Raw genomic sequence first — 14,959 nt, 5'->3', positions numbered from 1 at the left:
AGCATAAGGAGTAGATGACCCTATTGATTTTTAAGGTTACATGGCCAATCCACTCTTGAAATAGGAAGATACCGTCTGCTCAATATTTTGAATTGGTGACACTACTATCAATTAAATGATGCATGTGTATAACCCTTTTCAATTTTTCACCACGGGGACATATATGTTTTACAAACACCTCTTCTAGTATATGATGTTAATTTATGATGTACGCCTCATGTTTGGTAACCATCAATAAAGCATTTAAATAAAGGAATTCTTTGAAACACCTCTTCTGGAAATATTTAGATCTTGCACTTTCCAAAATGTTTCCAGCCCATAACTTTGATGCTTCGGCCAATGTTTCATGTGTTACTTTAATTTGGTTGAATCGTTCCACTTGAGATTAATCAAGTCTATTTTGATCACTTCGTACATTTTGAATCAGCTCTTTGGACAAAGAAAGCATGTCCTAATTCACTCCGCTTTTAAGATTGATATGCAAGCCTACCCCCCCCCCCCCCCCCAATGTAGTCTGCGTTATAAATAAGTTTGTAGATTAGTGTATTTGTAGTGCTAAATGGATTTATATGTAGTTTTTGTCATTATTCTCTGTTAAGATTGACCACATTATTTAATTGTTAAAATTTGTGGAAATAACTTGAGTGCAAATCTCATATAGTGTCACTACTATACTAATCATGTAAAAATTTAAACTAGATAATGTATCGACACATGAATGTGATCAAAACTTAACCGCTGCAACACTGATTATTACCTATCATGTCCGGATTAACGATCTTGTGTTTACAGGGGTGATAAGTAATCTCACAAAATTTAAAACAACATGCTTAATTCAAACAATTTATTCCATAACAAAACATGTCCTGCGAAACAACATACAATTCATTCTGTTTATTACTCCAAATATTTGATTCTTTTCGCTATACCGGTATTTTCCTCCCCAACAAACATCTCCCCGTCCCCGACAATACACACACCGCGTGGCATATTAATCCCTTGATCTGGAATGATATATCTCAGGAATCGCCCGTCCCTGTCCAACATGTGGATCTTGTCGCGAAAGTCAGTAACGATAACGTGACCGGCAGTATCAGAAGTGACGACTCTGACATCAAACTTATTGTCCCTCCCAGAGTAAGAAAACCGAAATCTTCCTAATCTATCGACAGCAGTCACAGCCTTTTTCTTCCAGTCTGTCACGATGATGTCCCCGTTGATATTCTCAGTGATGTAAGTTGCATCTCGGTACAGAGGCTGGTCCTGTGAGTCGTACTGGATTTCCTGGAGTACGGTACCGGTACCGCTGTATCGCACGACTTTGGACTGGTCATCTTTACCGAGACAGACCAGTAGGTCATCTGACGCGCTACTCGTAATGCCGAATGGTCTCCACTCCCCGGTTGTAAACATCGTCTGGATCGTTTTATCCTCGGCTACTCTACACACAGTTTTACTGAGCTGTGTAGTGTAAATCACGTGTTTGTTGTATACAGTGAAGTACATACCGTGTGTTGTGATGGTGACAGTGTCGTGGAGGTTTCCCTGGAAATCAAACAACTTGAGTGTTTTACTTGCTCCTCCCATCCACACTCTGTTATCATCAATAATAGCAATATCGTATAGACGAGCGTTATACTTTCCACTAGCAGGAAACCCTGTGTCTATAGCTGTGACAACTTTCGGCAGCTCTAATATTTTGTGATTCGAAATCACAGCGTCTTCAGATATCAATCTCGGCAGAGAAATCTTTCTTTCTTGTACATTCTCAATGTATCCGAAATACGATTTCAAATAGTTGTCGTCAATGTCACCTTTGTAAAACACCGGAAACGAGTACTGTGTAATCTCCGAGGGAGTTTCCTGGTTTTCAATCATTGGTATCAGTTTCTTCATTTCTATAACATTCTGTGAATTGTTCAGCTTCATTGTCGCGGTGTTTATTTCATCAACTTTTCCTAAAATTTCTTCCAATTCTCTCTTCTGTTTCCGGAGTAGTGATTCGTGCTCCTTTTGCATGTCGTCCAGTTCCTGGTGGAGCGTCTTCACGGTTTTGTCTATCTGTCTGTGCCACTCCTCTCCTAGTGACGTCACTTCATCCTTCTTCTGTTGGTAAATTTTGGATAATGAAGATAATCTCTGTTGTGTTTTTTTTCGCAAACCTGGATTGCAATGGACCGGAAAATTTTGGCTTGTCAAGACGCTTTGTCGTATGATCTATGATTTTCTTGAGTTCATACTTGTAGTTTTGTAGTCGCTCGTTTTCCTTCGTAATGGTTTCCATCAGTTCTTTAATTTTAGAGGTGTCGTCATCATCTCTACTGGCGTAATCCACCACGTCATGTCCGGTTTTGGACTTAATCCGGAGATGCACCGGAACACAAGGATCGCAGAGATTGAACCCACATCGTCTGCAGAAGAACGAGACTGGTTGTTTGCAGATGTCACATTCAATGACATATTGACCTTGGGCAATGTCTTCAGATGCCATACTAAGTATTTTATTTGATCTGAAATAAATGTAGATTTGTACTTGTAATAAGCCACTGTATATTGACATACTAATTACACTTTAGGTCAGTATCATCATTTTTCAGGGGAAGGCAGCCGTACGAAAATGTCAAATTTGTGTGTGGGGGGAGGGGGTATAGTACTATACCTGTCTAAAATATTTTCGCCAAAACGTCATTTTCTTACACAGAGGGGGGTGGGGTCATGCTTTACTAACTAAATTGATATTTATTCATAACTTTTAGGATTACATTTTCCACTACTGAAAATAGTGGAGAGGGGGGCTACACTAGATCTAGTATAAAAGCTTTAGCATTGACCGTCAATTTTTTGCAAAAATAGCAAACGTATGACGAAATGCGTTGTTGAAGACAAAATTTTATCAACTTTCAATACAATTTTAGATATACAATAAAATAGATATCGAAGAAAAGGGATCAGGTCAGTGGTGGGTTTGTGTGTGTGTGTGTGTGTGTGTGTGTGTGTGTGTGTGTGTGTGTGTGTGTGTGTGTGAGGGGGGGGCACAATTTAAAATTTTCAAAGTTTATTGTGATTATGTGTTTTTTATCAGAACTTAATCAAGAGAGTTTATGGAGTACGTAAAAGATATCGATCAATTCATTGAAACGCCGTATAACGAGTATTTTCTTCGGTTGGACTTTTTTTGCGCTGTGATCTGCGTTTCCAATTTCTGCGGTTGCAAGATAGCTGAATATATCCATATTAAATATCTAATTTTGGATTATAGTTTTTGCGGATTTTTCCTATCCTCAAAAATTGGACAACCACAGAAAATATATGGTGTCACTAAACTGAAATCCTGCATGGATCCGCCCATGTTGCCATTTATGTTATGATAGTGTATGTTGTGTCCCCTAAAATAAACTTTGTGTCGTACAAAACTAGGAGCGAAGTTAGGGGCTGCTTAATATGGAAGCAAAAGAGCTGCCGATCACCATACCCTCTCACATACAACCACTACCAATCACGGGGATCGAACTCGCAGCTCTGAGAAGTAAGCGTGTTAATCACTACCTCACCCGGACACTAATAATCTTTCTTTAAACATGTTATATACATCGGATATGATTAAAGCTACAATGTGATAGAACCATAGACATGTACAATGAATATCATGAATGAACAAATAAAGATAACGAACAGTGATAAATTTAATAAATCTTATCAACAATACAAAATTAAGTGAAGGGCAAACATGGATAAAAAAAAAATTATTAATTCGGAATGTGACAGTTGTATTCATTACTGAATATTAGTGAGAGGGGGTTTGTACATTTTATATTTGTGGTTTTTTTTGTTTTTTGGAATGGGGGGGGGGGGGGTCGTGACTTGAGTGCGCCTCAGCAAAGTTACAATCACGGCAATGTTGTATGTGTGTATGTTGCAGATGATATTTTTACAAAATCTGGCTTCCTTTGAGTTACGATGCATAGATTCTTTGTTTTCTGTATATCAATCAATAATTTGATCCATGCAGAAATTATCCAAGTTACCAAGACCTCATACATTAACGAAATAGCAATTGTTTATTTCATTAAGAATTTCTTAATTTACATACGTTGTGAACAAAATTCGCTGAACACCCAAGTTACTAAACATTCAAAGAGTACATGAGGTACAGGAAATCCTGTATACAAGCATCTGTGGTGTATAAATCAAGACGTTTCTGTATTTTTGAAAATCAATGAAGTCGATCCATGCAGAAATTATCCAAGTTCCCACGACCTCTTACATTAACGAAATTCCAACCGCTGTACTGTTGTAATATCACAATATCTCTCGAGATCAGAGACATTTATATTTTTTCCATTTCAGTTTTGTTTATTTCATTGAATATTCCTTAATTTAAATATGTTGTGAACAAAATACGCTGAATATTAAACATTCAAAAAGTACCTGTGGTCGCGACAGGAGTTGGAATTCACGCAGGCGTATGCGATCGCAAAGAAAGGGTCGCGACTTTTTCAGAGATTTATAAGTAATTATTAGGCGCTACATGCGGTGGCTGCTTTAGGACAGGCGAATGAGATTTATATAAAAAACATTCGTTGAATGTTCTTACGAGATAAAATTCGTTCCCACGAAATGAAATTCATTTTCACGGAATAAAATTAGTCCCCACGAAATGAAATTTGTTCCCATGATATCAAATTGGTTTCCACAAAATATAATTCGTTCCCTCCACGAAATAAAATTCTTTTCCACAAAATAAGATTTTCTCAACATTCACCGATCAAAGGACTACTAAGCTTGTAAAGTTAATCAAATCCATGACATTTAATCATTAGTCCAAATAAATATCAAAACTAAAACTCTATTTTGCTTCAATATATATCAATCAACCTCTGAATCATCATAGCACACATCATCTATACATCAGTAGAATAATATTTAGCATGCAGTTTGTGACCAGATGCTGATTTTATCAGCAGAGAGTAACAAATGTGTCATTTGCTTTTTGTCTCATTTCAAAATTCATTTATTTTTTTAGCTTTATTATTTATCGATTTACAGGACCACAATGTAAACTAGTCATTTGTACTAATTGTGCTATCCTGTCTAAATAAAAGAATTTATTATTATTATAGATGATTTTCCCACAGGTAACGGAAGTTAATGCAAACATAGAGGCCGCTTTTGATTTTTTTTTAAATCGTGGGAACGAATTCTATTTCGTGGGGACAAAGTTTATTTCGTAGGAATGACATTCCATGTCGAAAAAAACAAATTAATTTTTCTGAAAACGAATTCATATCATGGGGACGAATTTCATTTCGTGGGAACGAATGTTATTGCATGGCAACGAATTTAAAGAAAAGAAAATTATCTCGTCCACCTGTCCTAAACTAGCCAAGGTACTTATCAGATTTCAAGCGAGAGTTTTCCCACTGCAAAATAAAAGTAAATGATGTTATATGTATGATATCATTTTATTTGATAACATAATATAACAAGTTGAATAGTTTTTTGCCATATTCATTGAGACTCGTAACCTGAACATTGTAAGATTGGGGTTGAGGATATGTGAGTGTGTGTGTAGGGGGGGGGGGTAATACCAAGGCTTCCCCGCAGGTGTGTCAATATCTAGGTCTTCCTAGAAGTTGTGTCAATATCTAGGACTTCCCAGAAACGGGTGTGAATGGACACACGAAACGGTTAGAAAAGATGTAAAGAACTGAACAGATTCACTAAATAAGACACACAATAAAAAAAATAGTGGACATTGATGCTATTTTCTAATAGGTTTTTCTTCTTATATTTGGGGGGGGGGGGGTGGGGGGTGTATGAATCCCTTTTCTTTACGGATCGAGCTACTTATGATGAAACAACGAATAATGATATATTTGCAAACTATTGAAATCTAGATGTTTTGATCCGCCTTCAGATTTTACAACATAAATCTACTTTAGCTTAGTTATTATGTATAGTCGAATAAATACCCCCCAGTATACCAAAAGAGTAAAAGTTATTTTTCCATAATGTAAGATATTTGCTTTCGTTATTGCGTATTATCTATCAAATTTTCCAACAACAAAAATTCCTGAGGTCAGAATAACAAAATTGTTTATATTTCATATAGATATATTATTTTTTCAACACCTTGAAAATGCTACTTCAATCTTACCTTCTTCATATTGTTCAGGTTTTACCTGTCTGTCGGCCAAACCCGGCCAGGTATTGATTACACTGCATACCTCAGGGGCACTGGTTCAGATTTTTTAATAATGTTCAGTGCTTTAACAATTATTAACTGAAACTGGAACACGAATTTCAGCCCACTGAATGATCCAACAATGATGTGGATTTCTACATTCGTTAACATTGTTTAAAGATGCACGATAAGTTGCTATTGTAATGCAAATCCCCCATTGGCCCCCATTCCTAAGTTCTACCCTTATGACAAACGCTGTAAAATGATCTGTGTCGCATGAAATAAGGTGTTGAGGTATTTAAACAGACAAATCAATCGTTTCAAATTATTCAAAACTAATGCACAGTGCACCTACGGTACCTGTGATAGACAGAAAATCAGGGGAGGATCCAATAATTTTAAATTCACATAATATCAATGAACTATCGGATATTATGGTGTTTAATTTGATTTTCGTCACAAATATACTCTAATCATTCATTACTCTACCAGATAATCGTAATAACACTATTCCACACTCAATAATTACATAATTCACCAACAAAACATGCATCTATGTAATATGCTTTAAAGGTCATAGTAGGAGCAGATCCAGGAATTGCGCTTACGGGGGACGCCACTTTATGAGGAGGGGGTCTGGTGGCCGCCTTTAAGCCACCAGTGGGTCGAAGACGAAACCCTGGTCGTGGCTCCCGGGTTTTACAGATGTTATAGGGCTTGAAATATGTCTCCTATTTAGTCATTTGTACTATTTTCTATCATTTTTGATGAGGTGAAATTAATAAAATGATAAGGGTTTTTGGAAACAAGATTAAATTCTCCCAATAAATTGATTCATGAAATGAAAAGATTTTGTATTTTATTTCTCTGGAAGTGGAAGGAATTATTGCTTCCTTTATTATTTACATTTTTCTAAACAAGATACCACGATTTACCTTAAATTTGAAAATTTAGGGGGGAGGGGGGGGGGCGGCCCCCTTAAATCCGCCACTGCATAGGACACGATTTTCAACAACAAAAAATTGTTTTGCACGAAAATGTGTTCTTCTTCAATACGCAATTTTCGAGTTGTTCAATAGTTTTTTCCCTTTGTGGAACTCTTACGCACAGTGAGGCGCAAAACATACTATCGTTCACACGCGGTGGGTACAAATGCTTATCTCGCTGCCTTCATATATTGCCTTAAGGCCGATTATCAGACATCATGCAACCACCTGCAGGGACACACAATAATAGTAAGTTTATTAGTATTTAATAATGAAATAGCTCCAACAAAAATCGATAAGCACCAATTTTCTTTGATTAGAATATCACTCGTGCAGAGGAAGAAATAAAAAATAATTTCATATTCAATTTAATGGCCAAATTCAAACAAGTATTATTCTTGATATAGTCAGTTTAATGTAAACCAACGGTTGATATAAACAAAACTTACACTTTCATTACTTTTATCTGTATTTATTATTATTATTATTTACAGTATATAGCGCATTATATAATAAAAAAAAATACTCTAAGCGCTTTACATTAAAACAACAATAAACTACAATTAAAAGTTGAACATATCTAAAACAGTGTAAAAAAACAGTAATTATAATATTCGTTTCATTAAAAGAATGAATTCTAGCACTGTCTTACACAAAATCGTGATTAAACGACAGAAAATACATACAAAAAGGTTTCATAAAAAAGAATATTAATACTGTCACTGGAAATGGCTTACATAAAATCGTCATAAGCAAGTCTGAAGAAGGAAGTTTTTAATTTTTTCTTGAAAAGTTCGAAAGAATTTTCGTTGCGGATGTAACTTGGAAGGTTCTTCCAGAGTGTGGCAGTTGCTTTGTCAAACCTTCTGTCGCCATACGTTTTGGTCTTAACTCTTGGTGTTTGAATAAGCATGGGGTTTTCGGATCGTGAAGACCTTGATGAATTGTATGGACTAACCAGTTCTTCAAGGTAGGCAGGTGCAAGACCGTGGAGAGCTTTAAATGCGTACATTTTAACAGTTTGTACTGAACCCTGAAATGTACTAGAAGCCAATGGAGTTTCACTAAAACTGGTGTTATGTGCTCATTTTTCTTAGTTCTGGTAATTAGCCGTGCTACTGAATTCTACACACGCTGTAACTTTGACAAAATGTCAGAATCAACACCATAGAAAAGGGCGTTTCCAAAGTCTAAACGCGAAGTCAATAGCGAAATGACCAAAGTCTTGCAGGCGCCTTCAGTAATGAATGGTCTTATGCGTCCAATGTTTCGAATCTGAAAAACCATGCCTTTGATATAACAGTTGCCTGTCTTTGCATGCTTAGTGTTCTGTCAAAAAATACACCTAGGTTTTTAATTTTAATTTACATAGCTAGTCTATAGTATATACATATGTACATCTTGTACCCACCGAAGCGTTCAACAGAACACTGAACGTACCTCCATCACAGAAGAGCTGATATCTCGGAAGTTGTAAATATGTAAATAAGTCATTCAGAAAAAAATGTAATGTAGCGGGCGCTACAGATCGTCAAATGTTGCTATGGTATAAAGTATCAAAATAGTATGATGACTTATCTCCCTTGCTTGATGACGTTGTGGTGAAATTGGGTATCTAAATTGTGATATGGGCGAATTGCCGGGGGGGGGGGTCCCTTTCTACCGAAAGCGGAAACCCCGAATCTCTCTTTTAGCTCGGGGATTTGTTTGGGCAAGGTCGTGTGCTGGGCTGTTGGCAGCCCAGAGCATTTCTGTCATTAGAGGTATGTTTCCTTTGTGTTTTATAATATGTTCGTTTATTCCTCAAGTGATTTGGTTTAAGTGTTGTTTTTCGGACAGAGAATCACGTTATTGGCGTCGCCGATAGGATATTTTGCCCATCTGCGCCGCGGGTCATAGCGGAGGCCGCGTGGTCGTAGGTGGGTGCCATTTTGAAATGATATAATTTTTGGGTCAATTTTATTAGTTTACACGGTTAAATGTAATTATTGATATTTTGTTTTGTTCTGGTTTGTGACTAGGCAGTAATTCTGATGGCCGGGTATTTTTGTCAAGGTAGTCCGAGATGGTTAGGTGACGGGGGCATCGCGGGGCGTAAGACAGTCAGGCAAGGGATCTTGACGGATACCCAGGTAGGGGATGCGGGGTCGCCGGTTGGCAGAGGTATCCCGGGGTAGCTCTGGTGTTCTCTGGGTTTTGATGTTGACATTGCTGTTGATGCGTTCTGTGATGTGGATGATGATCCTTCCACAGGTTCGACACAAACGGGGATGCTGCCAGGCACAGATGAGGAGTTGTATGGTTGGACAGAGGGCACTGAGGCAAGGTTAGTCACCAGGGTGGTGGGCTAGAGAACACCGGGGATAGCGTCGGTTGCCATGATAGTGATATGACTTCTAGGGGTAACTCTGGATTTTGATATTGACATGGCTGTTGATGTGTTCTGCGATGTGGATGATGGTCCTTCCAGTGTCCAAGGGTTGGGTTGGTGACATGAATTTGTCACTGATGTCGAGATATGTGGAGTCGAGTCGGGGTGTCTGGTTGAGGCACGGTCTGGAGCTCCGTCTGGTGTGATCAATATTTCGCGTCTCTCGCTTCATGATCAGTTGGGTTTGAGTGGTCGGACCAGTAGTGCTGGACAGCGGGATGTTGAGGTGGCATGGGATATGGACTTTCATTTAGTTGATGGCCAGTTCTTGGTTGCAGAGGACGAGTCTGGGGGCGAGGATGCAGTCGAGTGTCGTGTCAGTGAGTCTGGATTATTCCAGGTTGGAATCGATGCATGCGCGGAGGTTAGTAATCCATGCGAGAGTGAAAGCCTGCAGGCTTCGGTGGTAGTGCTAGATACTGTTGCCAAGAGGCACAGTCTGATCATTACAAATGTCCCAGGCATGATTGAAGCAGTGGCCTACCAGTTTCCAGGGGATTATGTCCCCAAGGCACCTGACAAATGTACCATTGTGTGTTGATCTGATGGAGGTTGTGTTGTGTCTGGGTCTCATGAAGATGACCCTGCGGATGCGGGGTTTGTGGATCTGTCCTAGATTCGTCCTGGTGGGATCGTAGTGTTCCTTTTAGGACTGAGAGGATTCCTCCTAATAAGCTTCTAATCAATGCATGGGGTGGTGAAATTGGGTATCTAAATTGTGATAGGGGCGAATTCCTAGGGAAACTGTGCCCTTTTTACCGAAAGCGAGTACCACGAATCCCTCTCTTAGCTCCGGGATTTGAATAGGCAAGGTCGTGTGTTGGCTGCCCACAGAATTTTTGTAATTATCGTTATGTTTTCCGTGTTTTATAGTATATTTGTTTATTCCTCAAGTGATTAGGTTTTAAGTGTTATTTTTCGGCCAAAGGATCACCTTCCCCTTGAAAAAAAAAACTATGTTGCGTGTCTGCATGAGGTTAGAAATATTGCAGGTAATAAATATTTCTCTTATTTTCATCAGATAATGTATTCTGAAAATAATCATACATTTATCCTTAGATAGTCAGTATTAGTTCAACCGATTCGGAATAAATAGGATCTTAATCGATCTTTTTGTTCGTCCTCCGATGAAAAACCGTCGATGTGACTGGTATTTGCATTAATGATATCCGTGTATAACAAACTACTTGTATGATTCTTCATTCAAAAACTCCACATGCGAATAGTCTATGGGTGTGCTTTTGTTTGATTCGCAAATCTGATAGGGGATTTTCGAGTTCCATGTCCGTGTTTATTCTGTATTTAGTCACTATTACGTCATATTTTTTTTTAGACATATTTATCTCCGGTATTCGTCGTTAATGTAAATAATACATAGTCTATTGATTCTATGCAAGTATCGAACAAGTATCGAATTGAAGATATTTTTATATAGATTGATGTTTTTGTTCCTTTTTGCGTATAAGCAACCTACAAATGCTAGTTTCCTCGCCCGGTGACGATATTTGCGTCACGTTTGGTCGCCTACGACCATTCTTGTCCGCAATCAAACATGTCGCACGAATGATCGTCAATTTTAGGTCATACCCGAGCACGAATGGTCGCCACCCGGGTCCCCTGTCCCAAACTCCAGCTTTGAATTTGTTTTGCAAAAAAGGTGTGTGCTCACGTGTGTGTGTGTGTTTGTGTGTGTGTGTGTGTGTGTGTGTGTGTGTGTTCAGTCGTGCGTGTCTGTGCGCATTTGAATGTGTGTGTGTGTGTGCGTTTTTAAGCACCTGAATCACGCTACATGAGTATGAACACACACCTTTTATCCCACTACATTTTTTCTTCCCACTACATGCACCCGTGTAGTGGGAAGTATTTCGTTCGGAAACGTTAACTCTCATCACACTCGATTGAAAAAATATAAAATAGTCATATGTGTCGGTTTCCGGTGTGTACGTGAATTTTGTCACACACAACCACGAGTCCAAAAGAACAGTTTACACACTTAGCTCCATTGTGTTAAATGCGCATGCGCAATGAGAATTTCCTGTTTAAAGATGGCGACAACTGTTCTCAGTAAGTATAATATTTACGTTGGTATTAGGGAATTATTTCGTTCTTTTCTAAAAGAGAGTTGTGGTAGAAGGCTAAGAAAAGGTCAGTCATAACAATTAGAGTTTAGAAAGAACTAATAGTGACGTCACATGAATGCTAAATTAAATATGCAAGGGGATATTTCTTGATTAAAAAGTGTCTATTTGAAAATCAAGATTTCTTATTATAAATCTGACATTTTATTATCATCACTTAAATTTATTTAATTACGGACCTGAATTTCAATAACTTTAGACCAGAATATTCAAAAAATCATATTTGTATAATCGACAAAATTAGTAAATCTAAGACAAAAATACAACTAGTGCAATTATATGGACAATTATATATTCATTTAAAAAATAATAAGGAAGAAATACACACTGGCAAATTAATCTCTTTTACTCTGACATTTATCGTGATTTTAATTTTAAGGATTGATAGAATATAGAAGCTAATGCAGATCAACTTTTCTCAGAAAATATGTCATATTCACGGGGAAAGCGTGCAATAAGTGTTTCCAATTTATGTGATTTATTATGATGTCTTTTCCTTTCTTCATTCTAATTGTTTTGTTGATCGTAATATAAATCTGGAAAAAGAAGCAAGTTGTCCCAGGCAACCCTTTGTTTGTAATAAGGGGCTACTGAATAGGTAATCCTTTGAGGAAAGACTACCAAAACTCATAAGTCACAAGCTCTGGCATAAATTTTGCAGGCCTTCATTTGTAGTGATTGGAGATTAATTGATTGTTAGAAATAATTGGAAACTTGAGAATCAATTAATAAGTTATTAATTCCCTTTGAATTTCAGAGGAGAAAAATTGTGGTGAGAGAAATGAGAGAAAATAAACTTTTTAAAAAGCTTTTAAGTGCACTTTGTATCAATTTGCATTCACTTATTAAACTATCATGCAGGGTTATAATACAGATGTTCAAATGATATATTTAATCAATTTCATAATTGATAATAACAATTTATTAATTTGCTAGCAGATAATAAAAAAATTAACTGATTAGCAATTATTGGGGATCTTTTCAATCAAATTATCAATTTAATCAATCAATAGGTACATTACTTTGAATCATGGTACTATAATGAAAGATTTTTAAGCAAAACAATGACTATGTTGATATTGACTATATATGATATTCAAGCAACTGCCAAATACTTTCCCGATTATTATTAATTTGTGTAGAAAGAATGCATCCATTGATCATAAATTTAGCAAACAATCAATCTAATGCCCATTGTGAATTTAGCTGCATAACTGTAGCTTTTGTTAAGTTAAAACACTTGCAATTTATTGCACACAACACACAAACCTGTACAATGTTGGACTTACAGTATTTCTATTATTTCCTAACATGCACAAACATTGAAGACATTTCACTACAACCTCGGAAAGTGAAGCATGTTAAATTTACATGCAGACAGACAGTAGCATTTCAACCTGTAAACAAAACCATATAATTTCTCATATGAAAATATGAACTTTTGAAATATTGTGATGGTCAAAAGTAAATACATGTAAATCCAAAAATAGAAATACTGTTTGGCTTTAAACAAAAATATAGATTTTCCCCTTTGCTTCATGATCAGGCAGATGCAAAGGGAATGTAAATACTGCAGCATGGTGTCTTGCATGAGCAAGCAGTCTGTCAGAAATACCCGATTTTTTTCCTTAATTGATATTATTTGTACAACTATTAAACTCATTTCTTTACATTTGTATAGCTCTTATCCTTGGACGAATTTGGCTCCACTTGTTTGGCACGCTGTTTTTGGCTATATTTAGATCTAAAACTTCATAGTTATTTCGGATTTCAAACATTTCGGTTGAGCATCACTGAAGAGACATTATTTGTCGAAATGCGCATCTGGTGCATCAAAATTGGTACCGTATAAGTTTTACATTATGACCCCTGGGTCGAGGCCTCTGCTGGTGGACTGTTAGTCTCCGAGGGTCTCTACAGCCCAGTAGCTACGTACTTCGTGACTAGCTTGAAAATACGGATGTATATTTAATTGCTGTTATAAAATTTAGAAATTCATTTCAAAATTAAGGATTATCTCCCTCATGCATAGCTCTTACCCTTGGACGAATTTGGCTCCACTTGTTTGGCACGCTGTTTTTGGCTATATTTAGATCTAAAACTTCATAGTTATTTCGGATTTCAAACATTTCGGTTGAGCATCACTGAAGAGACATTATTTGTCGAAATGCGCATCTGGTGCATCAAAATTGGTACCGTATAAGTTTTACATTTTGTCATTTTTGGTTATTTTCCGTAAATACATTTCGCTGGTTTTTGAGCTCATGCACCAGCGCTTAGTATATATACTACTACTGGTCAGTGTTCGGGCAATGTGAGGTTCGTTACAAGCAACAAAGGTCGCTTTTGTATTCTGTGCCTAAATAGCCTTCCCTCCCACCCAGCCCATTTTCAGTTTTAAATTCATCTGTTTTCATTGGTGATTTTTCAGCTTTGTCAATTTGATGTTTGCTTATTAAAAGCGATCTTGTAACGAACGGAGCCAACCTATTAACTTTTTCTGTTTTGTTTTATTATCAAATAGTCGAGAAAATATTTATTTTCGGATGAGGGCACTGAGGGAGAAAATAAAGGGACATGGACACGATTTGAGCTGAAAATTTTCAAATTTTATTTTTTCATTTCTAATGTTTAGAATGCTTAACTAAGGTATTTCTAATGGTCAGCAAAAATTTGAGTGTCAGTTGTCAAAGTACATGAGAGATGCAGAGCTCACAATTCTTTGTAATAAACAAGGCTTGTGCCATGTTTTTGTTTACATAGGTTGAATATACTAGTAAATGTTTCGTTTAAAGCAGATAATTCCGAACACAATTAAATACTTTCTAGTGTTTGGCATCTCATTTTGGTTTAAACATGCTATTTTCTATTAAGCTATCTATATGTAAACAAAAATATGGCGCAAGCCTTGTTTACTTTACAAAGAATTGTGAGTGCTGTATCTCACTTGTAACTCAACAACTGCTATTCAAATTTTGGTTGACCATTAGAAATACTTTTGTTAAGCATTGTAAACAGTAAAAATGGAAAAATGAAATTTTAAAATTTTCAGCTCAAATCGTGTTCATGCCCCTTTATGATGTACTATTTCTAAATAAATATTTCTGATTACAATCATCAAATTACCTCAAATTCCATTTCTTAAATTCTCATCAGTACTATTTTTAGACAGCAATCCCAATCATGTGACACTCATATCAATGTCCAAAACAACCTGGTT

The 14,959-nt window shown here is 36.8% G+C and overlaps 1 protein-coding gene across 1 annotated transcript in view; it reads right to left on the bottom strand.

Annotated features, from left to right (window-relative positions):
• Positions 1 to 843: 843 nt before the first annotated feature.
• LOC130046582 (uncharacterized) overlaps positions 844 to 14,959 on the bottom strand; it is a 134,484-nt gene continuing 120,368 nt past the window's right edge. Inside the window, exons 2-3 of the mRNA XM_056150546.1 lie at positions 2,215 to 2,510; positions 844 to 2,150 (exon numbers count right to left, since the gene is read on the bottom strand). Coding sequence (XP_056006521.1) covers positions 898 to 2,150; positions 2,215 to 2,491 — 1,530 coding nt within the window. The 5' untranslated portion in view covers positions 2,492 to 2,510 and the 3' untranslated portion in view covers positions 844 to 897. The remainder of the gene's footprint in view (positions 2,151 to 2,214; positions 2,511 to 14,959) is intronic.

Source organism: Ostrea edulis, chromosome 1 (genome assembly GCF_947568905.1).
Source record: "Ostrea edulis chromosome 1, xbOstEdul1.1, whole genome shotgun sequence".
Classification (NCBI taxonomy): Eukaryota; Metazoa; Mollusca; class Bivalvia; order Ostreida; family Ostreidae; genus Ostrea; species Ostrea edulis.
This window is presented reverse-complemented; position numbering and strand designations above follow the sequence as displayed.